We start from the raw sequence: 27,734 nt of genomic DNA on the forward strand, positions 1-27,734 counted from the left end.
CATGGACTATAGAGATTTGCACTTGCCTGGAAATATCATATGCATGAAAACATTTTGCTTTCGTTCGTTTATTCAACCAGACATCCAGCAAAAGAGAATGTGGTGGTCTTTATCAGCTACGGGTCAACAATGTAACATGATGCAAAAAATCCATATTCGCAAGGTTTTTAAAACTGGCTTCATTCACAAACGTGTTTAACGTGCACAAACAAATATTGCGGGACTACGTAATACAATCAGACGTTTTTTTACCTTTGCATGTGACGTCTTAATTAACATGGCGCTTCCTTGATCACGTAAGACAGCCATCCAATAAAAGGCACATTCTTGATCACGTAAGAACGCAAAAACAAAAAGGCGCATCCTTGATCGCGTCAAAACGCCATCCAATAAAAGGCACATTCTTGATCACGTAAGAACGCAAACCAAAAAAAAGCGCATCCTTGATCGCGTCAAAACGCAATCCAATAAAAGGCACATTCTTGATCACGTAAGAACGTCAGTCAATACAAGGAATCATTGGACAGCCTGGCAGGTGACGTCTTAAGCAACATGGCGCATCCGAGATCGCTGAAAAACCGCAGCCAATACAAGGACTCAGTTGACAGCTTGGCATATCAATAAGAAACGTATTTATATTTTAGTAACTAGTATGTGTGTAGATTGCTATCTAGGAATGTCACGAAATCATGAATCATCTTTTCAGACTTGACTGTCCCTTGAACTATAGCTATGGTGTATATCTTTAACATTTAAAAGATACACATGAGAAATACATATGCCATTGATGTTTTAAGATATGTTTAGATTGTTTTGGAATAACAATAATGACACATGTATTGATCAAACGTGTCATTTATTCAAGTTGAAATATGGTCAGCCTACCTATAGCCATATATGGGAGGAGAAGTATTTTGTTAACATATTTGTTAAAAAATATTCATCATCTAAAATATGCGCATTACACACAGAGATTTATTTGGTTACACTTTTACAATAAGATAGAATTGAAAATGAAATACATGTGCTGTCAACATTACAATAAGATTGTTTATTAATAAGATTATATGTCCTTGTTCATGTAAAAAGGACAAAAACGCTTTAGAAATGGAAATACATTCATTAACAATTGTGCTCACCATCACTTAAAGGGACATTATTTTGTTTTTAAAAAGAGGATACACATAGACAAAACTATTTCAATAAAATGAACCCTTTACAGGGATTATATCATTGTATCAATCCTCAGATCATTTGTTAAAGGTGCATCAATTCATGCAGAGTTTCTAAATACACACATGGATGTGAAAATTTAATTATACATATATACACAAATAACAATCTATATATACATATATAAAAGAATTACTATGCTAATCATAATCATGCAATGATAAAGCTTTGAGAAAAATATATAAAGACAAATAATAAAATTACATTGGAGATGTTAATCTTAAAGTCATTTACAATTGTATTACATATATGATTCTTGAAAATCCATTATTTTTGGTAGGTCCCTTTAAGAATCAACCAGATAAACTAGAGCTTCCAATCAATAAAATGAAGAATGAGGACAAAGAATCGTGCAATGACATGTCTTTTATTAGTATGTAAGAAAACATCAACAACGTTTATAAATAATCTTGTAAAAATAAGGAATATTTGAGCCATATGACAAGGTAACAGAGTGCATCGCAGTCCATGAAGAGAGTTGCCAAGGGCCAGCATAGCCCCATTGGAGACATATGACAAGGTAACACAGTGCATCACAGTCCATGAAGAGAGTTGCCAAGGGCCAGCATAGCCCCATTGGAGACATATGACAAGGTAACAGAGTGCATCACAGTCCATGAAGAGAGTTGCCAAGGGCCAGCATAGCCCCATTGGAGACATATGACAAGGTAACAGAGTGCATCACAGTCCATGAAGAGAGTTGCCAAGGGCCAGCATAGCCCCATTGGAGACATATGACAAGGTAACAGAGTGCATCACAGTCCATGAAGAGAGTTGCCAAGGGACAGCATAGCCCCATTGGAGACATATGACAAGGTAACAGAGTGCATCACAGTCCATGAAGAGAGTTGCCAAGGGCCAGCATAGCCCCATTGGAGACATATGACAAGGTAACAGAGTGCATCACAGTCCATGAAGAGAGTTGCCAAGGGCCAGCATAGCCCCATTGGAGACATATGACAAGGTAACACAGTGCATCACAGTCCATGAAGAGAGTTGCCAAGGGCCAGCATAGCCCCATTGGAGACATATGACAAGGTAACAGAGTGCATCACAGTCCATGAAGAGAGTTGCCAAGGGCCAGCATAGCCCCATTGGAGACATATGACAAGGTAACACAGTGCATCACAGTCCATGAAGAGAGTTGCCAAGGGCCAGCATAGCCCCATTGGAGACATATGACAAGGTAACAGAGTGCATCACAGTCCATGAAGAGAGTTGCCAAGGGCCAGCATAGCCCCATTGGAGACATATGACAAGGTAACAGAGTGCATCACAGTCCATGAAGAGAGTTGCCAAGGGCCAGCATAGCCCCATTGGAGACATATGACAAGGTAAAAGAGTGCAAAAGGTACAACAATAAACATAAAAAAAGGCCAAATGGCAACCATAAAAACAAACATCAACATGTGGACGGAGGATTCTTAGCGCCCTTTGAGCATCTCCAGATCCTCCACTTACTGGTCATCCCCTTCATCGTCCTGTGCCTGTCCAGCTACAGATTCAAGCATAGAGTTCCACCGCCTCATCTGACGTAGAGTCATATGCTGAACCTGTAGCTGGGCCTGCATGGTGTCGGCCATCCCTCTCAGGACAGCTGCGTTCCTCAACACGGCCTGCTCTACACGTGCTAGACCTTCTAGCGTGAGCCATGTTGAGTCACAGCCTAAAATAAAGAAAAAAACAAATATTAATGATAATTACACAACAGACAAAATAAAAAGCAAAGATACATTGTCATCATAAAGACAAATCATTCTTTAAATTAATTTGTTGACATTGATTATTTACACATGAAATATGTTATTCAGACAGACCTAAACCATTAAATGGACAGTTTAATCCAACATGTTGTCCCCTTTAATTGGTTTTTGATGATCCACTTTTAAAGCTTGAGTGTCTAAAATCTTGTAAAAGGATTTACATTGTACTTACATTAGCAATTATGTATGAACATCTGTACATACATTGTTGGATCCAAATAGTGGTGATTGGTATATGTAGTGATATCAAATTAAAGGGACAGTAAACCTAAATATTTTAGTTACTGATTCAGATAGAGCATGACATTAAAAAGAATTATTAATTTACTCGTATTCTTTAAATTTTAGAATTCTCTAGCTATATTTTAAATGCAAGAATGTAAGTTTATAGGGCAGGCCATTTTTGGTTATCAACTTTGGTTGTCCCTGCTGATTGATGGATACATTCATCCAACAATAAAGAAATGATGTCCATATTTTATTGGAATAAAAAAACAATATAGGCATTTCTTTGTTTCAATAAAGATAGCAAGAGAATGAAGAATAATTGATAAGAGTAGTAAATTATAAATTTGATTAACATTGCATGCTCTATTTGAATCACAATTGAAAAATTTTCATTCAGTGTACCTTTAAGTATCTTATAATGTTGATTTTGAATGATACTTACAGCTGTGCCTGGGAAGGACAATCCGACACCTAGGACAATGAAGGTTGAGACAGGGGGGAGGGATGGGATTGGGTTGTGGAGGGATGGGATTGGGTTGTGGAGGGATGGGATTGGGTTGGGGAGGGATGGGATTGGGAGGGATGTGCTGCTGCTCTGGGGTAGCTGTACGGGCCAAAAGACGGGGAGAGCGGCGAAGAGGGACGAAGGGGCGTTTTTTGGGAGGGATAGGACAGGACAAATGGGAAGGGCCGGGAGGGGCAGGGGGCTGGGCAGGGGGGTGGGCAGGGGACTGGGCAGGGGGCTGGGCAGGGGACTGGGCAGGGAGCTGGGCAGGGGGCTGGGCAGGGGACTGGGCAGGGGGCTGGGCAGGGGACTGGGCAGGGGAGGAACAATGATGACCAGAAGCGGAGGATCCATCTGAAATAAATATAATAAATATATTAACATCTCATACATCATGAAATCAAATCAACGCATTTCAACTTGATTATGTTTGCAATATACTTAGAAGTGTGTTTGAATTTCTAAACAATGATGACATGAGGATATGGTATGCATATAGGCACTCAGATGAATAGCAATGACTGTCTGTACAATTCTGAAATTATTATTGTGGTTTGGCCTAGAATATGCATGTGACATCATGATGGCATGAATTTCAAATCCAAATATTTAAACAAATCCAAGCATATCTTCATGATGCCTGATATATAAAGGGGGCAGTAGTGTATTTGAACAGACAAATAATATTCCTTTTTAAAGTGCAAAAGCTGTAGACTTTGAATGTCTTCAATAAAATGATTTCCAATAAAGCAACATGTTGGAAACATGTTAGATATATTTCACATACCATCAGACTTCAAGGGAGTCTCTTCCTCCTCCGTCCCACATGTTAAATCAATCTCTGTAAAACATAACATGTTGTGTACACGTTAAGATCAGATATTATAACATATGTTACTGTTGCTGAAAGACACACATCAATGTTGCATTAAAGATATACACACATAAAGTTATGATTTATATCATTTTGATGGAGCATACAAATGACATTAGATTTGTTATTCTCAATGATTCATATTTTCGATGTATTGTTTGTATTAATTTTAAAATCATAAAAGCATAGTACATAGAACAATTAAGATTTCTCGTGTGTGTATCACTTGATGACTGTTGTCAAAAATGAACATGGAAACAAACATATGCTATACATCTTCTGAATAACAAAGGTGTAGACTAAGAAAGTTTTAATTATTAATCTTTCAATATTCAAAGAAAATGAATATATAATCAGAGGAGTAAATTATATGTTTGTTTCAAATGTTATGCTTCATCAGAATCATGCTCATAATATTGATTACCAATACACCTTCAATGACATATAAATGAGTCAATGGACTTACCAGAAGACCGCAAATGCGGCTCTGTGTCAGTGCTGGATTCCTCAGGGCTCCCCACACCAACTCTCTCTATGAATGATATAGATATATATTAGTGAACACATTTGGGATATCACTAAATCACATCTGTATCGATTTATAAGAATAATCAACTTGAAAATGTGAAGAATAGAGCAGTCATTATAAAAAAAAATGCTTGATTGAATCAAGGTGATTCTGTAAAAAATGATGTATTGAACATATGTTTAATTTCTGACTATATTAGACATCAAACTCATCTCATACGATGCTATTGCATATCTAAATATACCCATTGATCAATGTTCTTAAAAGAATACACACAAACCACATTTTGAATAACAGCTGTTGACAAATATAAATAAAGACATGTGGCACATCGAGCCATTTGTGCAATGTACAGTAATCTTGTTTAGGATACAACACATATTGATCACAATACCAAACCAAATTGATTAGTACAAATATGTAATCATGGTGCTGTTAGAGTATGCTTATATCTATAAAGTAACTCCAACAGTGAATATGTGAATAATATATCAATATTGTCTAATCCAAAGAATGTAAGGATTAATGAATCTATTGTTTATTAAAGGGACACTAACATGATTTATTTCAATCATTGATTTCACTGTTCAAACTGTTCCAAATGATTTAACATTGACTCCTATTATAATTTTAATGTTGCTACATTTTAATCTTAAAGGCAGATAAGCAATATTGGATTCAATAAATATTGTTTGTTGAAGGTATCCACCAATCATCAATAAAAACCCAGGTTGGTCAACCAAAATTGAGCTGCAGATAAATGTACATTCTTGATTTTAAAATACATTTAGCAATAGAATATTTCACATATGATTATAGTATTATATTTAAATGTTGCTTAATATTGCATGCTCTATCTGAATGACAACATTAATAATTTTAGCTCAGTGTCCCTTTAATATAAAAATAGATTGATTTGACAATGTTGGTGTTAATGAATTCTCTACTCCATATGTTGATGTAATGAATGGGATTGAGCATGCAATTCAAATCTAATATGTTATTTAAGGATATCCTAAGAATTATTTAATTTTCATCTATTAAAGGGACATGAAGCTCTAAATGTGTAATTGTATACTTTTTTAAACTATGTACTACTGTTATCTGAACACATGATTTTAACTTTTGTAAATATGCCAATTTATGCATAGAAAAACAGCCGGATAATACCAGTAATGCATTGTTTAACCTAAACCAAAATCCTTTTTTTTTTTTTTTAAGAACTAAAACAATAGACTGAACCAATGTAGCTCATAAAATGTTTAAACAAAACAATAAAAACATAATTTATGCTTACCTGATAAATTTATTTCTCTTGTAGTGTATCCAGTCCACGGATCATCCATTACTTATGGGATACTAACTCCTCCCCAACAGGAAGTGCAAGAGGACTCACCCAGCAGAGCTGCTACATAGCTCCTCCCCTAACTGCCACTACCAGTCATTCGACCGAAAACATGCAGAGAAAGGAAAACCATAGGGTGCAGTGGTGACTGTAGTTTAATGGAAAAATTACCTGCCTAAAAGTGACAGGGCGGGCCGTGGACTGGATACACTACAAGAGAAATAAATTTATCAGGTAAGCATAAATTATGTTTTCTCTTGTTAAGTGTATCCAGTCCACGGATCATCCATTACTTATGGGATACCAATACCAAAGCTAAAGTACACGGATGACGGGAGGGACAGGCAGGCTCTTTATATGGAAGGAACCACTGCCTGAAGAACCTTTCTCCCAAAAACAGCCTCCGAAGAAGCAAAAGTGTCAAATTTGGAAAATTTGGAAAAAGTATGAAGAGAAGACCAAGTTGCAGCCTTGCAAATCTGTTCAACAGAAGCCTCATTCTTAAAGGCCCAAGTGGAAGCCACAGCTCTAGTAGAATGTGCTGTAATTCTTTCAGGAGGCTGCTGTACAGCAGTCTCATAGGCTAACCGTATTATGCCAAAAGGAGAGAGAGGTAGCCGAAGCTTTTTGACCTCTCCTCTGACCAGAATAAACGACAAACAGGGAAGACGTTTGTCGAAAATCCTTAGTTGCCTGTAGATAAAATTTCAGGGCACGGACTACATCTAGATTGTGTAGCAGACGTTCCTTTTTCGAAGAAGGATTAGGACACAAAGATGGAACCACAATCTCTTGATTGATATTCCTGTTAGTGACCACCTTAGGTAGGAACCCAGGTTTAGTACGCAGAACTACCTTGTCTGAATGAAAAATCAGATAAGGAGAATCACAATGTAAGGCAGATAACTCAGAGACTCTTCGAGCCGAGGAAATCGCCATTAAAAACAGAACTTTCCAAGATAACAACTTGATATCAATGGAATGAAGGGGTTCAAACGGAACCCCCTGTAAAACATTAAGAACTAAGTTCAAACTCCATGGTGGAGCAACAGTTTTAAACACAGGCTTGATCCTAGCTAAAGCCTGACAAAAAGCTTGAACGTCCGGAACTTCTGACAGACGTTTGTGTAAAAGAATGGACAGAGCTGAAATCTGTCCCTTTAAGGAACTAGCGGATAAACCCTTTTCTAAACCTTCTTGTAGAAAAGACAATATCCTCGGAATCCTAACCTTACTCCATGAGTAACTCTTGGATTCGCACCAATATAAGTATTTGCGCCATATCTTATGGTAAATCTTTCTGGTAACAGGCTTCCTAGCCTGTATTAAGGTATCAATAACTGACTCAGAAAAACCACGTTTTGATAAAATCAAGCGTTCAATTTCCAAGCAGTCAGCTTCAGAGAAATTAGATTTTGATGTTTGAAGGGACCCTAGATCAGAAGGTCCTGTTTCAGAGGTAGCGACCAAGGTGGACAGGATGACATGTCCACTAGATCTGCATACCAAGTCCTGCGTGGCCATGCAGGCGATATTAGAATCACTGATGCTCTCTCCTGTTTGATTCTGGCAATCAATCGAGGAAGCATCGGGAAGGGTGGAAACACATAAGCCATCCCGAAGGTCCAAGGTGCTGTCAAAGCATCTATCAGAACCGCTCCCGGATCCCTGGATCTGGACCCGTAACGAGGAAGCTTGGCGTTCTGTCGAGACGCCATGAGATCTATCTCTGGTTTGCCCCAACGTCGAAGTATTTGGGCAAAGACCTCCGGATGAAGTTCCCACTCCCCCGGATGAAAAGTCTGACGACTTAAGAAATCCGCCTCCCAGTTCTCCACTCCCGGGATGTGGATTGCTGACAGGTGGCAAGAGTGAGACTCTGCCCAGCGAATTATCTTTGATACTTCCATCATTGCTAGGGAGCTTCTTGTCCCTCCCTGATGGTTGATGTAAGCTACAGTCGTGATGTTGTCCGACTGAAACCTGATGAACCCCCGAGTTGTTAACTGGGGCCAAGCCAGAAGGGCATTGAGAACTGCTCTCAATTCCAGAATGTTTATTGGTAGGAGACTCTCCTCCTGATTCCATTGTCCCTGAGCCTTCAGAGAATTCCAGACAGCGCCCCAACCTAGTAGGCTGGCGTCTGTTGTTACAATTGTCCAGTCCGGCCTGCTGAATGGCATCCCCCTGGACAGATGTGGCCGAGAAAGCCACCATAGAAGAGAATTTCTGGTCTCTTGATCCAGATTCAGAGTAGGGGACAAGTCTGAGTAATCCCCATTCCACTGACTTAGCATGCACAATTGCAGCGGTCTGAGATGTAGGCGTGCAAAGGGTACTATGTCCATTGCTGCTACCATTAAGCCGATCACCTCCATGCATTGAGCTACTGACGGGTGTTGAATGGAATGAAGGACACGGTATGCATTTTGAAGCTTTGTTAACCTGTCTTCTGTCAGGTAAATCTTCATTTCTACAGAATCTATAAGAGTCCCCAAGAAGGGAACTCTTGTGAGTGGAAAGAGAGAACTCTTCTTTTCGTTCACCTTCCATCCATGCGACCTTAGAAATGCCAGTACTAACTCTGTATGAGACTTGGCAGTTTGAAAGCTTGAAGCTTGTATCAGAATGTCGTCTAGGTACGGAGCTACCGCAATTCCTCGCGGTCTTAGTACCGCCAGAAGAGCACCCAGAACCTTTGTGAAGATTCTCGGAGCCGTAGCCAATCCGAATGGAAGAGCTACAAACTGGTAATGCCTGTCTAGAAAGGCAAACCTTAGATACCGGTAATGATCTTCGTGAATCGGTATGTGAAGGTAAGCATCCTTTAAATCCACTGTGGTCATGTACTGACCCTTTTGGATCATGGGTAAAATTGTCCGAATAGTCTCCATTTTGAACGATGGAACTCTTAGGAATTTGTTTAGGATCTTTAAATCCAGGATTGGCCTGAAAGTTCCCTCTTTTTTGGGAACCACAAACAGATTTGAGTAAAACCCTTGTCCCTGTTCCGACCGTGGAACTGGATGGATTACTCCCATTAATAAAAGCTCTTGTACGCAGCGTAGAAACGCCTCTTTCTTTATTTGGTTTGTTGACAACCTTGACAGATGAAATCTCTCTCTTGGGGGAGAGTATTTGAAGTCCAGAAGGTATCCCTGAGATATTATCTCTAGCGCCCAGGGATCCTGGACATCTCTTGCCCAAGCCTGGGCGAAGAGAGAAAGTCTGCCCCCCACTAGATCCGTTCCCGGATCGGGGGCCCTCAATTCATGCTGTTTTAGGGGCACCAGCAGGTTTCCTGGCCTGCTTGCCCTTGTTCCAGGACTGGTTAGGTCTCCAGCCTTGTCTGTAGCGAGCAACAGATCCTTCTTGTTTTGGAACAGAGGAAGTTGATGCTGCTCCTGCTTTGAAATTCCGAAAGGAATGAAAATTAGATTGTCTAGCCTTAGGTTTGGCTCTGTCTTGAGGCAGGGCATGGCCTTTACCTCCTGTAATGTCAGCGATAATTTCTTTCAATCCGGGCCCGAATAAGGTCTGCCCTTTGAAAGGTATATTAAGAAATTTAGACTTAGAAGTAACGTCAGCTGACCAGGATTTTAGCCACAGTGCTCTGCGCGCCTGAATGGCGAATCCGGAATTCTTAGCCGTAAGCTTAGTTAAATGTACTACGGCATCTGAAATAAATGAGTTAGCTAACTTAAGAGCTTTAAGCCTGTGTGTAATCTCATCTAATGGAGCTGATTCAAGTGTCCCTTCCAGAGACTCAAACCAAAATGCTGCTGCAGCCGTGACAGGCGCAATGCATGCAAGGGGTTGCAATATAAAACCTTGTTGAACAAACATTTTCTTAAGGTAACCCTCTAACTTTTTATCCATTGGATCTGAAAAGGCACAGCTATCCTGCACCGGGATAGTGGTACGCTTAGCTAAAGTAGAAACTGCTCCCTCCACCTTAGGGATCGTTTGCCATAAGTCCCGTGTGGTGGTGTCTATTGGAAATATCTTTCTAAATATCGGAGGGGGTGAGAACGGCACACCGGGTCTATCCCACTTCTTAGTAACAATTTCAGTAAGTCTCTTAGGTATAGGAAAAAACGTCAGTACTCGACGGTACCGCAAAATATTTATCCAACCTACACATTTTTTCTGGTATTGCAACTGTGTTACAATCATTCAGAGCCGCTAACACCTCCCCTAGTAATACACAGAGGTTTTCCAGCTTAAATTTAAAATTTGAAATATCTGAATCCAATCTGTTTGGATCAGAACCGTCAGCCGCAGAATGAAGCTCTCCGTCCTCATGTTCTACAAGTTGTGACGCAGTATCTGACATGGCCCTAACATTATCAGCGCACTCTGTTCTCACCCCAGAGTGATCACGCTTACCTCTTAGTTCTGGTAATTTAGCCAAAACTTCAGTCATAACAGTAGCCATATCCTGTAATGTGATTTGTAATGGCCGCCCAGATGTACTCGGCGCCACAATATCACGCACCCCCCGAGCGGGAGATGCAGGTACTGACACGTGAGGCGAGTTAGTCGGCATAACTCTCCCCTCGTTGTTTGGTGAAATGTGTTCAATTTGTACAGATTGACTTTTATTTAAAGTAGCATCAATACAGTTAGTACATAAATTTCTATTGGGCTCCACTTTGGCATTAGCACATATAGCACAGATGTCTTCCTCTGAATCAGACATGTTTAACACACTAGCAAATAAACTAGCAACTTGGAAATACTTTTCAAGTAATTTACTATAATATGAAAACGTACTGTGCCTATAAGAAGCACAGAAAGAGTTATGACAGTTGAAAGTTAATAAACTGAAAGGTTATAGCATCAAATCTTTGTAAAAAACACAATTTTAGCAAAGGCTTGTTCCCATTAGCGAAGGATAACTAACCCTGATAGCAGAAAAAAAAGTTACAGAAATAAACGTTTTTTATCACAGTCAACTACAATCTCACAGCTCTGCTGTGAATGATTACCTCCCTCAAAACAAGTTTTGAAGACCCCTGAGTTCTGTAGAGATGAACCGGATCATGCAGGAAATACAATGAGCTTCTGACTGAATTTTTTGACCTCCCCCTCACACACAACAGTGAGAGAGATCAGTAAACTGTCATAAATTAAATAAAACAACTGCCAAGTGGAAAAAATAATGCCCAAAACATTTTATTCACCAAGTACCTCAGAAAATGAAACGATTTTACATGCCAGCAAAAAACGTTTAACATAAATTAAGTGTTATTAAAGAGCCTGTTGCCAGTCCCTGCAAATTAGGCTAAAGTCTTATGCACACAGTATAATTCCAGTGAAGTGCCATTCCCCAGAATACTGAAGTGTAAAATATACATACATGACAGCCTGATACCAGTTGCTGCTACTGCATTTAAAGGCTGAGTTTACATTATATCGGTATGGCAGAATTTTCTCATCAATTCCATTGTCAGAAAATAATAAGCTGCTACATACCTCTTTGCAGATTAATCTGCCCGCTGTCCCCTGATCTGAAGTTTACCTCTCCTCAGATGGCCGAGAAACAGCAATATGATCTTAACTACGCCGGCTAAAATCATAGTAAAAACTCAGGTAGATTCTTCTTCAAATTCTACCAGAGAAGGAATAACACACTCCGGTGCTATTATAAAATAACAAACTTTTGATTGAAGGTATAAAACTAAATATAATCACCATAGTCCTCTCACACATCCTATCTAGTCGTTGGGTGCAAGAGAATGACTGGTAGTGGCAGTTAGGGGAGGAGCTATGTAGCAGCTCTGCTGGGTGAGTCCTCTTGCACTTCCTGTTGGGGAGGAGTTAGTATCCCATAAGTAATGGATGATCCGTGGACTGGATACACATAACAAGAGAAATCACGTTTACAAATAATTCTATGTTAAATTTAGTTGGCATGTCCCTTAAATGACGTGATCAATTTCAAAAATGGAATCTATATTTTTAAAATATAAACATATGCAAAATTGTGTGTATTTTTTAAAAATGTATACAAATAAGATTAAGCAATACACAAGGAAAGAATATAAATTGGACATTCAAAGAATCTTGCATTAAAATTAAGACATCCAGAATAGATGGGATATCTTAAATTCCAAACAAAATCAGAGTAGTCTTACAACGTAATCCTATTTTTTGGTTTTATTTATTCTTATTTGCAAAAAGTTTTAAAATCCATTTTGCAGATACATATAAATATTGAACAATGTGGATTTAGTATGTAATGTTCTGTCCATGTTTCTAAGACAAATGTCAATTAAAATGAGACATACCATACTGTGACAAGCCCTGCCTTGAGGATCCAGCACCAACATCCAGATCTGTAATATATTAAATGAGGATTGGATATCATTAATACAAATCATGCCATGTTTTAAATCTTTACATTATTAGCAAATCAATTTAAAAATATTAATCCTTTGGTAGTCCCATGAGTTAATTGTTTCCTCAATTCAATTCATGATAAATATATCCTGTACTCTTATTTTCAATCAGTTGTGTTGTTTACTGTAGCTTAAATTATTTTTTGGTGTTAATTCATTCTCATCAATTGATGGGCATATGTTATAATTTATTTGTATTCTTCTTTTTTTATTATGTATAATATTGAAAATAAGAATACTGTATTCTTCACATATATAATAATTAACATTTCATTTTGACCAACATGTGTAAAGCAATGCCACTTACAGCAAACCCATGTTAACGTGTATGCGAAATTCCATTTTCGAGATCATTGCGCAATGATTCAAAGCGGAATTACGCATCAGTCATTTGACCAACATGTATAAAGCAATGCCACTTACAGCAAACCCATGTTAACGTGTATGCGAAATTCCATTTTCGAGATCATTGCGCAATGATTCAAAGCGGAATTACGCATCAGTCATTTGACCAACATGTATAAAGCAATGCCACTTACAGCTAACCCATGTTAACGTGTATGCGCTATTCCATTTTCGCTCTGTGACGCATATTCTGTATAGCGCAAGAAACATCATTCCTATTTCATGTGTCACTAATATAAAATCAGATCTCTAAACATCATATGTAGTGTATGTTGTGAGATCTGTATAGGTTTAGTATCTGACTATATACACATTTTTTTTTAAATAAAAAAATATTAAGATATTATATGAAGTTGGATAATTACCTGGTTCAGATTCTCCATCTCCTCCCAGGCCACCGGACGGAGAAGCAGCTGCCGTACAGTTTCCGCGGGGCCTCTCTTTTGCCCCCTCTTTTACGGGCTTGTACCCAGTCCCTTATGAGGTTGACTTTTTTTGTTAAGCGCAACCTCATATCTCCGAATCTCCTCATGATTTGATCCTGGCTCCTCTGGACGTCACACACCAATCTAACCGCATTGGTGATAGACTCCAAGAGGGCCTTCTTAACATGCGCATCTGTCAACCTCCTCTTGTTCCCAAACAGCTGGGGATAAAAGTCCTTGACGGCATGGACCAGTGCAGCGCTCTCCTCCTTGGTGAACCTGGGAGCTGACATGCCTGCTCGGTTTGATACTAATATAATATATAAATATATAAATATATATACTGCCTGCAGGCATTAGAGAACTGACAAAGATGGCAACGTGTAATGGACTTTTATATGGTGAAGTAAACATGAGATGCACCATGGGACAAGTTATCTGTACATCTGATTGGATAAAAGTTTGAAATATAGTTAGAATGTCTGTGAGACCATCCTGACTCAAGTTGTGTTTGTGTGATGAACTCTGATTGGCCGTTCCTTAATGTTTCATATCTTAGTAACTTCCTTACACATACCTCCTGGTGGTGCTGTAACTTTTTTTTCATGTAGACTTATTTGTAACTCATGGGCCTGTCATGCGGATATGTGTGACGTAGATTTAATATCCGTGATCCGTTAAATATTAATGATTAAATTCTCTTTAAAATCTAATACTGTCACATTATTAAATATTGTAGACATTTCTCAGTTTAATAACGGTCTGTTTCTTTAATACAAATACACATTTAATATTGTATGTCTTTATTGTTCATAAAATCCATTTATTGACTTATTGTGAAGTATTGATATTGCTCTATTAAATGTATTTCATAATGCACATTGATTGTGTGCTATTGCGTGACATTAGACTCTAATGTTTAAAGATGCTAATCTGGTGTTTCAAGATGCGTTTCCCACGCAATATTTCTGAATGTTCAAATTCAGGTTATAATGTCAGTAACTTGGATAATCTGTTTATAGATGTTAAACTACAGGTTTGTTTGTTATTAGTAAATAAACCTCGAGCTTGTATTTGTCTGAAGTGCTCATATATGTTATTGTGCAATGGCGTCTTTATTTTTAAATAGACATTACAAACAAACAATTGTATCAAATGATCTGTAGAGATAGAAAATTGTTTAGACTTTAAAATGTAAATCAATTTATCTTAGTATTTAGTTATCCTCAACAGAAGAAATTTAAATGCACATGGTTGAGCCAATCACATAAGGCATCTCTGTGCATCCACCAATCTTCATCTACTGAGCCTATCTCGATATGCTTTTCAAGCAAAGTATGTCAAGATAAGAAGAGAAGTAAATACACTCTTTAAATCTCTTAAAGGGACACTGTCCAAACAAATTTAGCGTTCGTGATTCAGATTGAGCATGAAATGTTAAACAACTTTATAATTTAATCCGATTCTCAAATGTTAAGAATTATCTTGTTATCTTTCTTTGCAAATCAATATTGATATTTTAGATTACGGACAATTGTTTCCAAAAACCTGGGTTGTCCTTGATGATTGTTGGATAAATTAATCCAACCAAAAAAAAACAAGTTCTGTCCAGAGTACTGAAGCAAATAAATTATCTATTTAATGCCTTATTTTTAAAGTAATGATAGCAACATCACAAGGAGCATTCATAATATGAGACAATTTTTAAAGTTGCTTAAAATAGAATACTCATTCAGAATGTATAAATCATTAATTTTTTAACTGTCTCCCTTTAAGTATATTTTGAGTTCATGTCCCTTTAAATAAACATTTCACAATAATGCTTAAAATATCAGAAACCTAGGCACCTTCCTTTTGCTAAATTAGTATAACATATGAGTAAAGCAAATTTAGATTAACTTCTGGATTGTTTTACACGCTGACTGAAATATATATTGTAAAGGAGGTATTTTGGAGTCTTCAGCTTAGAGGGACATTAATCTATCTGTTATGTATGCATTTTGGATAAGATTATAATATTTGAACAACTTAATATGTTTTGGTATTCAATCATTAGATTGTAATAATATATATTCTTGGATTAAATACATATCTACATAGGCTATTTTGATGCTGATTGTTGGTTGCACATAGATGCCTTATGTAATTGACTAAGATATGTGCATTGATGTATTTTTTTCAAAGTATATTTAAAGACTGAATGTAATTCTATAGTACTTTCTAAATATGTTTAAATTCTTTTATGAATTATTTAAAAATCAATACACAATATACTTTGTGAATGTCCCTTTAAGGACCAAAACATTTGGAATGTTGATTTAACATTGTCAAAATAAACTAAAGGGGAATGAAAATTATATATAGATATGTGATGTCTAACCCAAGAGGTAAGATTTTAAAAACTACATAATATTAATAACTATAGTTAAATGACTCCACTTGAAAATTACATCGATTAACCTGGCATCCAATAACTAGCTTGTTAAAAAAATCAAGTTAAATGACCTACCATTTATAAAAGTAAAAATTAAAATCATTTAGAAAATAATGTTTTGAGATACCTAAGGAAGATACAAGATCTTATAAAATTAATTTTACATTCAACAACACTGTCACTTTAATGTAATTGAACCACTTCCCCTTCTTAAAAGTGAAAACAAATAATTTATGACAAATTTTGACTACATATCCAAAATTATTTTAACATCTAAGAATTTCCAAAGAAAAGCATCGATGGATCTCACTCCCCAATTAATGTTAAAAAAGATAGTTTAATTTAATATTCTCGGAATCAGTGGATTTTATAAAATTAATGCATTATTTGATCTTATGCATGTGCTTGTCAAATAGACAACTACCAGTCATGGGAGTCAAATTGTTTTTTATTGACAGATTATATGGATATTTATTATAATCTGTTCAAAAGAGTGTATTTAATACTAAAATGTTTATTATTACCATTTAAAAAATTAATAGTTTCTGAAACAAAAAAATATATTCCTGGAAGTCATCAGATGACAATCTGAAATAAAAAAACAAAAATTGAACAAAGTTAATACACACGTTGTCAAATATTCATAAAATACATTTACAATCATCTTGTGTCTATGCTCTAACTTTGTTCAACATTTTTTAAAGATATTTATTAATTAAAATTTTTAAAAAAAAATAATAAACATACACCATTATATTGTGTAATAAAAAATAAATTTAAATATCTGAATTTCTAATTATACATAATAATGTATATCACATTTCAATAATATATATGTATGCTGAACATAAAAGTAATATTTCATGTCCATTCAAATACCTCTATATCAACTATAATATGTATTCCTTTTTCTGATTGTGATCCCTAAATATCTAATGATGAAATAAGTATGACTAATGTATGTAAGCTAACAATAATCAACATTCTTCATGTGATTCTTAACTAGCATGCACCAACCTGGGTAATGCATGGTCTTTGAAAGTCAATTCAGGGGTAAACAGTTGATCTTCAATAGGTGTCTTATTCATCAGTTCATAAAATAGAGGACTGTGAAATACCATCTAAAAAATGGCCCCTCTAGAACAGGATCATCCTCCTCATCTCTGAGGAGGTTTCGGTCCGCCGGGACGGCCTGCAGCATCCCAGCACGCTGTGCAATATTATGCAGGACGCTACAGGCTACAACGATCTTAGTCACCTTCTTTGGGTTGAACTGGAGGGCTACTCCCGACCTGTCCAGGCACCTGAACCTCATCTTCAGGAGCCCGAACATCCGTTCAACCACCGCCCTGGTTCTCTTATGAGCCCTATTGTAGCGCTCCTCAGACACATCAGTCGGGCTACGCAAGGGGAAATGAGCCAAGGCCGGCTCATGTACCCAGAATCACCTATAAATTATGAACAGAACATAATTCTAACAGAATCCTCAAAATAGTATTTGGGGTCCAATAAAAAGTTTTGTACACGATAATCCAGTAACAAATGTTTTTTTTTTAATTAAAAAATCTAGTTCAATATTATTCTCTATCTTCCCATTTCATCTACGACATGCTACATATGCGTATTTCTCCTAAATCAAGCCTTGTGTAAAATGCAAACTACATGGTTACATTGCATTCTCTATCTGAGCATTTAAGGTAAGACATGCTACATATCTGCATTGAACTAAAAGACATTAGCGGAAAGAGACAATGACATGGTTAAATTGCATTAGCTAATACCTTCCCATTTCAGCTAAGACATGCTACATATGCATATTTCTCCTAAACCAAACCTTGTGTAAAATGCTAACTACATGGTTACATTGCATTCTCTATCTGAGCATTTAAGGTAAGACATGCTACATATCTGCATTGAACTAAAAGACATTAGCAGAAAGAGACAATGACATGGTTAAATTGCATTAGCTAATATCTTCCCATTTCAGCTAAGACATGCTACATATGCGTATTTCTCCTAAACCAAACCTTGTGTAAAATACAAACTACATGGTTACATTGCATTCTTTATCTGAGCATTTAAGGTAAGACATGCTACATATCTGCATTAAACTAAAACTAGACATTAGCGGAAAGAGACAATGACATGGTTAAATTGCATTAGCTAATATCTTCCCATTTCATCTAAGACATGCTACATATGCATATTTCTCCTAAACCAAACCTTGTGTAAAATGCAAACTACATGGTTACATTGCATTCTCTATCTGAGCATTTAAGGTAAGACATGCTACATATCTGCATTGAACTAAAACTAGACATTAGCGGAAAGAGACAATGACATGGTGAAATTGCATTAGCTAATATCTTCCCATTTCAGCTAAGACATGCTACATATGCGTATTTCTCCTAAACCAAACCTTGTGTAAAATGCAAACTACATGGTTACATTACATTCTCTATCTGAGCATTTAAGGTAAGACATGCTACATATCTGCATTGAACTAAAAGTAGACATTAGCGGGGAAAAAAAAAATGGTTAAATTGCATCCTATAGCTGAACATTACGCTAACATTTTAAAACTACAGTGGCAATTGTCAAACTAATTAACCATGTTGTGCACAAATACTCACCAACGAGATAACCAGGGGGCATTTGTATTTCCTCAAACGGTCTCCACAGGGACGACAGAGAGAGGATGCGGGCATCATGACTAGCCCCTCCAAAATTCGCACACACATGCATAATCCTCATCCGTGCGTCACAAACATACTGCACGTTGAGGCTATGAAAATGTTTGTGATTTCTGAAGGGCAAGTCATCAATTGGAGCATGCAGCGCAATGTGGGTACAATCTATGGCTCCCAAGACTTTGGGCAATTCAGCAATATCAAAGAATTCCCGCTTCAGGCGCCTCCAATCACCATCATTCTGTGGGAATCCTATGTATTGCTTACTGAAACGTACCATGGCATCCAGAAAGTTATCAAACACCACAGAGAATGTACCTTGAGCCAGGCCATGCATGTACAGTTCTCCGGATTGAAAACTCCCGGAGGCCAGGACGTATAGACAGCTTAGCATCTTACTCATGGCGGGAACAGCAGTCCTTATTCTTATACGTGGCTCCAAATGAGGTTTAAGAAGATCGTAAAGGCCAATGAGCTGTTCGCGATCGAGCCGATACTTATCATAAACCTCAAAGTCGCTCATGTTTTCCAAGGTGGGTCTCACCCTGTAGACAGGAGGACCTCGAACCAAACGACCCCTTCGTCTCAGTCTGAGCCGCCGAGGCTGCCTGATTCGACCAACAGCTAGTTCGCCAATAGCAGCACCAGCAGCGTCTACCATGTCATCGTCATCCATCTTTCAAAACAGCGTAACAAGGTATGCACTTGATCTGATGTGGATCACAAGTGATGCTTTGGCCATGTTGTTTGGGGGATTTATAGTACAATTAGTCCAATGGTAGTGAGTTTGTAATGATTGCTGATTGTATTCACCTGTTTGTATGTGAGCGGCGCGAATGCTTTCATAGTGGGCGTTTTTTTGTTGTTTGCTGAAATGTTATTTTCAAACAATGAATCTCAATGTGAAAGTGTCAAATATCACACATACAGTGCATGTTTGTAATGTTTGATCATATGCGTAATCAATATTTCTTAAACGCGATCTTATAGTAACAAGCACACATCCAGGCTAACATGAATGAAAGTGCATAGTTGTGTATAATGTGCATCAAATGTGATCGATCAATGTTGCTGCAACATTGTTTGTAAACGATAAAGTAACATCTGCCATAGTATTGTATATATAAGTGATTGCTGAGCTGTCAATATTGTATGCGTCCCTTTAAAATCACAATAATAATTCCGAACTTCCCGTCTGCCATCTGTAGTATTGTATATATAAGTGATTGCCGAGCTGTCAATATTGTATGCGTCCCATTCAAATGGCACTAATACTGAATAACTTCCGGCTGTCATCTGTAGTATTGTGTATATAAGTGATTGCCGAGCTGTCAATATTGTATGCGTCCCTTTCAAATGGCACTAATGCTGAATAACTTCCGGCTGTCATCTGTCGTATTATATATATAAGTGATTTGCGATCTGACAATATTTATTAATTGTCCCATTCAAATCTCCCTAATAATGCTGTTCCAAACTGTTCTTTACGTATATATGTTGTATTGTAGTATTGAGTGTTAAAGTTCCGAAAGGGGCGGTAGAGTCGTGAATCTGTGATGTGTATGGTTGAATCTTCTAATGACGTCATCATATTATTAACCTGCCTATGTAGTTCTGAAATCCTCATTGTGTTGTTGTATTGTGCTACATTGTTATTGTGTGCTGAATAAAATCTAAATGTGTGCTTTGTGGTTGCGTGATGGGTGATGCGTGTTATGTACATGTACGTATATATTGTGATTGTGTCCCACATACTGACTTCTATATAGCGGTCTGGCATTGTTGTTCCTTCCCATAAAGTGACATCTGTAATCTTGTGTAATGATGTTCTTGTTGTACGTAATTCCTAATGGTTTCTTGTGATGGAATCATGATGTTAAAAGTACAGTAAAATCCATATGTTCTGTTTTGTGATTCCTCGAGAGAATGTAATGTGTTTTTCCCCCATCATTTGAATGCACATGTATGAGTGAATGTTAAAAGTAATGTATGTGCATCCATGAGTGATCATGTGTTAAGCCTATGTAGATATGCTGTTGCTGCAAGCATATGAGTTGAATAACTGAAATGCAATAATAAAGGTAAATGAGAATTGTTTCCCATTGTGTAGTGTTTGTGAATCCTGAAAAGTTGACATTATTTTTGTGTCCGTTTAAATGTAATATTTTGTTCAAAAAAGTTTTTTTACTAGTGATGTTGATTTGTAGTTGATGTAATATAAAAGTCTGAAACAATTTAATGGTGTTGTGAATATTCAAACAGTAAAATCCATAAATCCACCATAGGGAAATAGTCATTTCTTGATCTATTTATCATAGCTGGGTCTAACGCATGAAATCATGTCTTTTCTAGCGCTGGTATTTGGAGTTTTTCTGTCTACGCTATTTGCGTGCGTTAGGGAAATGTGGGTTTCGCGTGCACGAGCACGTCTTCCCAATAGAAGTCAATGGAGGCTCTAAAAATTGGTCATTTTTTTTTTCTAAGACTGGTTTTCCTCGTAAAGTGAGTGACGTCATGATCTTGTGTTAAAAAGTAACTAAATCGTGTTCTTTTTGTAATAAATAAATATTTTTTGTATGTCATGCGGTGTATATTGTTTGTATGCATCGATGAGTGTATATTTGTGATAATGTTATTAGTTAGATGTAGGTATATGAGGGTCTTTTCCCGTGTGTCAATGTAAGTCAATGGGAAAATGTATTTGTGTAGTTTTTTTTCTAACACCCGAGATCTCGCAACTTTGATCCTTTGTATTTTGTTCAAAAATTATTAAATCTGAAAAATAAATATAGTGTAGTGTTTGTATGAGTGTAAGTGAACTTTGTGTAATATTTGTTTTGTGATTTGTGAATGTTTATTTTGTCGGTATATGTTTACTACTGGGTCTGAGGTGTCGGTAGAAATTTGAGCGTTGGGTGATTTTTGAGTGTCGGTAAATGAACTCGAAATACCGGAGTCCATAAGAAACCAGCGTTAGGGGCCTCTAACGCTGGTTTTCACGGCTAACGCCAAACTCCAAATCTAGGCCATAGTACGCAAGCAGAAAAAAAAGTAACAAACTTCTTGTAATCTAGCCCATAGTTTGCTCTAAATAGAAAATTAGTAATGCATTTCTTACGTTAACTTAGTTACAAGTAAACTTTTTGCACGCATTATGATTTGAAAGTAAAATGTTTGCGCATGAGCATTTACCCGACACGTGCAAAAAGTGGAACTTAGAATATCAACACTGTATTAATGTTTTCCCCCATAGACTTAAATGGAGAGTGAAAAGTGAGGAAAAAACAAACATACCAGCCCTTGTAGCACTGGTAATCACCTATGTAACAGTGCTGCATTAAACCAGCTCCTCGCCATAAATAGTGCAGATAAGGGCTCTATCGCTGTGAGCTGTCACTAAGCTTAATAGCTCTTTATTTGTATCAATTCATGAGATTTCACTGTTATGTTTTCTAATACAATAAAATAATTATCTATCTTTTTAAAAGATTTACTCATGTATATATTACTTTCAACATTCTCTTGTGTAAAGACAGAAATATCAGCAATAACAAATCAATAATTTGTTCCTTTATATTTTATATTGATATCTTGCTGCTTTTTTTGCATATGACTGATATCCTGCACACTACAGTTATATATAAGCTGTGTGATACTGACCTATGCAGGTGATGTCAGTGTGATCCCAGTAATTCCTCTGCTTGTTATTAATACATCTTATTGTTGTGCGGGACGGAATGTATCCTGATGTGCACGTGACTGTAACCTCTTCATCTGCTTCATAATATTGTTTATCTTTATTCAGCACAATCTTGTTATCCCAGCATTGTAGTTTTTTACATTTCTCTGTGAGATAAGCAGAATAAAACATATTAATATTACACATAACACCATGATAACACTCTAGCAGCGCTCTAGTTTATGCTGACACAGCTCCTGCACTATGACTAAAGCCGGTCACACTGTTTACATTACATGACGTGTTCCTCCTATCATACTCAGGGATCTCAGTGAATTACATTTTTACATGTGCGGGACTGACATTGCGTTACAGGCTAAAAGGCTTGCCGTACAGTTATACCGTCAAGACTTGTAATTGCTGCGAAGCTGTTTTAACGCTGAAATTATCATTTTTTTAGCATTAAAACATGAACGCACAACTCGTAATCTAGGTGATAGAAACTTAAGATTTTGATGGCAGATAAGAACCATAGGCCTAACAAGACTGCCCAAAATATCCTAAAAATGCAACCTTAATTAGTATGTAGGATATCCTTATGCTTATCCCAAGCATTAATTAGTACGTAGGAGAGCCTTAGGTTTATCCCAGGTGTTAATTAGTACATAGGAGAGCTTTATGTTTATCCCAGGTATTAATTAGTACGTAGGAGAGCCTTATGTTTATCCCAGGTATTAATTAGTACGTAGGAGAGCTTTAGGTTTATCCCAGGTATTAATTAGTACGTAGGAGAGCTTTAGGTTTATCCCAGGTATTAATTAGTACATAGGAGAGCCTTAGGTTTATCTCAGGTATTAATTAGTACTTAGGAGAGCCTTATGTTTATCCCAGGTATTAATTAGTACGTAGGAGAGCTTTAGGTTTATCCCAGGTATTAATTAGTACGTAGGAGAGCTTTAGGTTTATCCCAGGTATTAATTAGTACGTAGGAGAGCTTTAGTTTTTTCCCAGGTATTAATTAGTACGTAGGAGAGCTTAAGGTTTATCCCAGGTATTAATTAGTACGTAGGAGAGCTTTAGGTTTATCCCAGGTATTAATTAGTACGTAGGAGAGCTTTAGGTTTATCCCAGGTATTAATTAGTACGTAGGAGAGCTTTAGGTTTATCCCAGGTATTAATTAGTATGTAGGAGAGCTTTAGGTTTATCCCAGGTATTAATTAGTACATAGGAGAGCCTTAGGTTTAATTATTACATAGGAGAGCCTTAGGTTTATCCCAGGTATTAAATTAGTATGTAGGATAGCATTATGCCTATCCCAGGTATTCATTAGTATGCAGCATAGCATTATGTTTATCCCAGGCACTAATTAGTATTAAGGTAAAATATACAGCAGGCACTACTCCCAAATTCTTAATTAAAAAAACAAAGTATAAAAAAGTTGACACGCCTCCTACAGGCGCTTACTCATAGACTAAGGTCTCTGTAGAAACCTGGTCAATTTATACGATGGAAGCCTCAGGTGGACCTCACTGACCGCCAGACCTCACTGAATACGGCGAGCAATACGCTCGTCGTATTCAGCATTGCACCAGCAGCTCATAAGAGCTGCTGGTACAACGCCGCCCCCTGCAGACTCGCGGCCAATCGGCCGCCAGCAGGGGGGTGTCAATCAACCCGATCGTACTCGATCGGGTTGATTTCCGGCGATGTGTGTCCGCCTGCTCAGAGCAGGCAGACAGGTTATGGAGCAGCGGTCTTTGTGACCGCTGCTTCATAACTGCTGTTTCTGGCGAGTCTGATGACTTGCCAGAAACACGGGACATCAAGCTCCTTTCGGAGCTTGATACATATGCCACCATGTGTTTACCTATGTTAACAAATGTTAAAAAATGATAATGTTTTACATCAATAAATTTCAGTTCCAGCATGTAACAGAAATAATATAAACACATGAGCACTCCAGCAAACAAACATCCATGTTAATTTCAAAAACAGATGCAGATGACACTACAAGTAATAAGTCAATGTGTGTACTTTCCTTTCTTAAACATTAACAACAAAATACTCAAAAGTCAATTAATTATCAATAAAATAATTGATGTCACATTCTCTGTTCATACCAGATGGACTTAAAGTTTGTAATTTGAGGATCCAATATAGGTCTTTTTTATCCAGAATTTTGACTTTGTCCCCTCCCCTAGAGGGGAGTCTGGCTACATCAATCATTTGTAGTGTCAACTTAGCAATATGTGTGAAATGGAAATTATTAAAATGATTTGCTATAGTAGAATCTTTGTTGTAATTTTTGACATCTCTCACATCTTCATTAAACCTTGTTCTGACCATTCTTGTTGTTTTACCAACATATTGACAGAGGCAAATGTTACATGTCAATAAATAAATGACAAACTGAGAGCTACAATTTGCATAAAAATCCATATAAAAAGTCCTGCCTGTTACTTGACTAGTAAATTGTTTTCCCAAACATATGCTGGTACATGCATAACAAATTCTACTGCCACACTTAAAGTTGCCCATTTTATTTAACCAAGTGCCTTGTTTGTTATGATCTTTTATTGTAACCCGACTGGGTGACATTTGTGCAAGAGTCCTGGATTTTTTAGGGACAAATCTGCAATTTTTTATATGGGGTTGTAAGATGTCATCAGCTGACAAAATATGTATATGCTTTTTCAGTATATTTACTACCTCATTATACTGTTGGCTGAATTCTTTAGTAAAGACTATAGATTCCTCATAGTTTATATGACTTCTATGTGTCTTTGTATTTTGCAATGATTTCTCTCCCAACACCAATTTTGAATTTTTGATTTTTTCTCTACAGGGTTCTAACATGCTGTACTTATAACCTCGTTCTATCAATCTATTTCTAAGCTCTAATGATTGTTGATTATATACAGTGTCACTCTTTGTATTCCTTCTTAGCCTTAAGAATTGGGATTTAGAGATAGATGTAATAAGATGATCTGGATGCTGGGAAGTCGCATGCAGAATCGTATTTCCCGCAGTCGGTTTGCGATACGTTTTAGTGATAATCTCACTATCACCAGTACTCAGATTCAAATCTAAATAGTTAACCTGATCCCCACTGTAAACTCCTGTGAATCTAAGCCCCAACTCGTTATTATTACAGTAGTCTAAGAAATCTCCAAACTGTGTATCTTCCACAGGATGTTTAACAATGAGGAGCAGGTCATCTATATACCTCACAAATAATTATATCTTATTCTGCCATGGATTATGAGGGGTGTACACATATAACTGTTCCCTCCAGGATACAAAAATATTTGCAAAACTGGGCGCAAATTTTGCGCCCATGGCAGTTCCACAGATTTGTACAAAAAATTCATTATTGAACATAAAATAGTTATGTGACAATAAGAAATTCAATATTCCACAAACATATTCTATCTGTTCAGGGGGTAGTTTAGATTCTTTTTTCAGAAAATATTCCACCGCCTGTATACCTAGATGTTGCGGAATTGAAGTATGCAGAGAAACAATATCCATAGTGACTGATCAAGTGTCAGCAACAGATGTGAGGTGTCCCTCAGGTAGGACAGCTGAGATTTAGCATATGGCTGAAGAATACAATCTAACCACTCAGCTAATGGCTCAAATAATGAGCCTATACCAGCCACAATGGGCCTGCCTGGTGACACTCTACACTTTTATGAATTTTTGGTACATAGTGAAAATGGGGCAGATGGGATTTGGAGGTACCAGTATATCAATATCTTAATATCAAACCATGCATATATATAAGATAGCTTTGACCTGTTTTTAACAAGCTGATTTTTTATTCACATAAAAGAAGGTTTTTTTAGTTCCTAAGAAAGACATTGTGCCAATATACAAATATCACGTTGACACATGTGAAGTGTATTTATATTGTTACATATATTTTTTTTATGCTCTTTTATTGTGCCGCAAGAACTCTTTGTATATATTATATTGATATCGGCATCCAGATTCACATACCTTTTGAAAAGGTTCTCTTCCATTGGGGAAGACCAGCAATTCCCTTTCTACCTGCAAATCTATTCACCAATCACACACCCACCCAGGGTGTATAAATATTTGTATATGCTATTTTCTTACCTCATAACGGATTGAGGTAATAACATGTGAGTGCATCTCTTATCTTGTTTCAAATAAATTTATGTGTAAACAATATTACGCTATGTATTCTTTTTCTTTCTTTGCCATACTCCTCTGAGTTTCTGGGGTGCCGAGGACACGATAGAAGTGCCATACTCTGGGGAAGACACCAAGGCAGTAACATCAAAAGTCCTGGAAGTTTCAGAACAGACCAGTACCATGCACAAGATTGCACGGAACAACGGATATCTTTAACACCATAAACCCACCCTTGATGAGAATACACCACTGAAGAGGGAACAGAGATTTACTTGATGCTTACACATTACCTCATACGATTGAGGTAAACTCCGGTAAGGAGACATCTATTGTGCAAAAAATATTTTGTATATATATTTTGATACTCTCATCACTATTGTTACATTTATCAACAACCAGGACTTGCCATATGAACTTGTCTTGATTAAGACTCAAATACTTATATGTCTATATTTGCTCATGTTTTAGCCCTCATTGAGTATTAACCAGCCTTTTGTACAGGGGTATTAGTAACGCTGAATTACTTTTGATCAAGACTCTTGTTTACTACATTTCTATCAGTGTTAGGGGTACACTGAATCATTAGTTCAAGATGCATAATACTCACACCCAAAATATAGGATTTCACATTTATTGATCCTATTACATACTGGGCCATATATACATATATGTATATTTACATACATACGAATTCACCAGTATTGCATTATATTTCAAGTTATACTTTGTTCCAATTGAGCGCTGGTAACACTCCTTGACTCACACTAATATATATATATATATATCGATATATGCTTTGATATTAAGATTGTTTTGATTGACACTATTTGTTTTGGACCATTGACATGACTACGGATTTTGGCGCATTTTCACTCCACTGGGAGGGGCCTATATTGTTTAAATAGACTCCTGTGTTTTGTGTTTGCTTGTCTGAGGAAGGGGAGCCCCCCCCCCCCCGAAACGTCACTCTTTTTCAAATAAAGTACACTTAAAAAGACCAGAGAGTGCCTTCTTCCACTTGTTATATTTAAAGTGACAGTCTAGTTAAAATGAAACTT

At 37.1% G+C, this 27,734-nt stretch overlaps 1 protein-coding gene across 1 annotated transcript in view; it reads right to left on the reverse strand.

The window, feature by feature from the left end:
* The window catches only part of LOC128646843 (sushi domain-containing protein 1), a 377,381-nt gene that overhangs the window by 337,284 nt on the left and 12,363 nt on the right, over window positions 1–27,734 (reverse strand). Inside the window, exon 3 of the mRNA XM_053699643.1 lies at window positions 22,496–22,681. Within this exon, the coding sequence (XP_053555618.1) occupies window positions 22,496–22,681 (186 nt within the window). The remainder of the gene's footprint in view (window positions 1–22,495; window positions 22,682–27,734) is intronic.

The sequence above is a fragment of the Bombina bombina genome, chromosome 2 (assembly GCF_027579735.1).
Source record: "Bombina bombina isolate aBomBom1 chromosome 2, aBomBom1.pri, whole genome shotgun sequence".
NCBI lineage: Eukaryota > Metazoa > Chordata > Amphibia > Anura > Bombinatoridae > Bombina > Bombina bombina.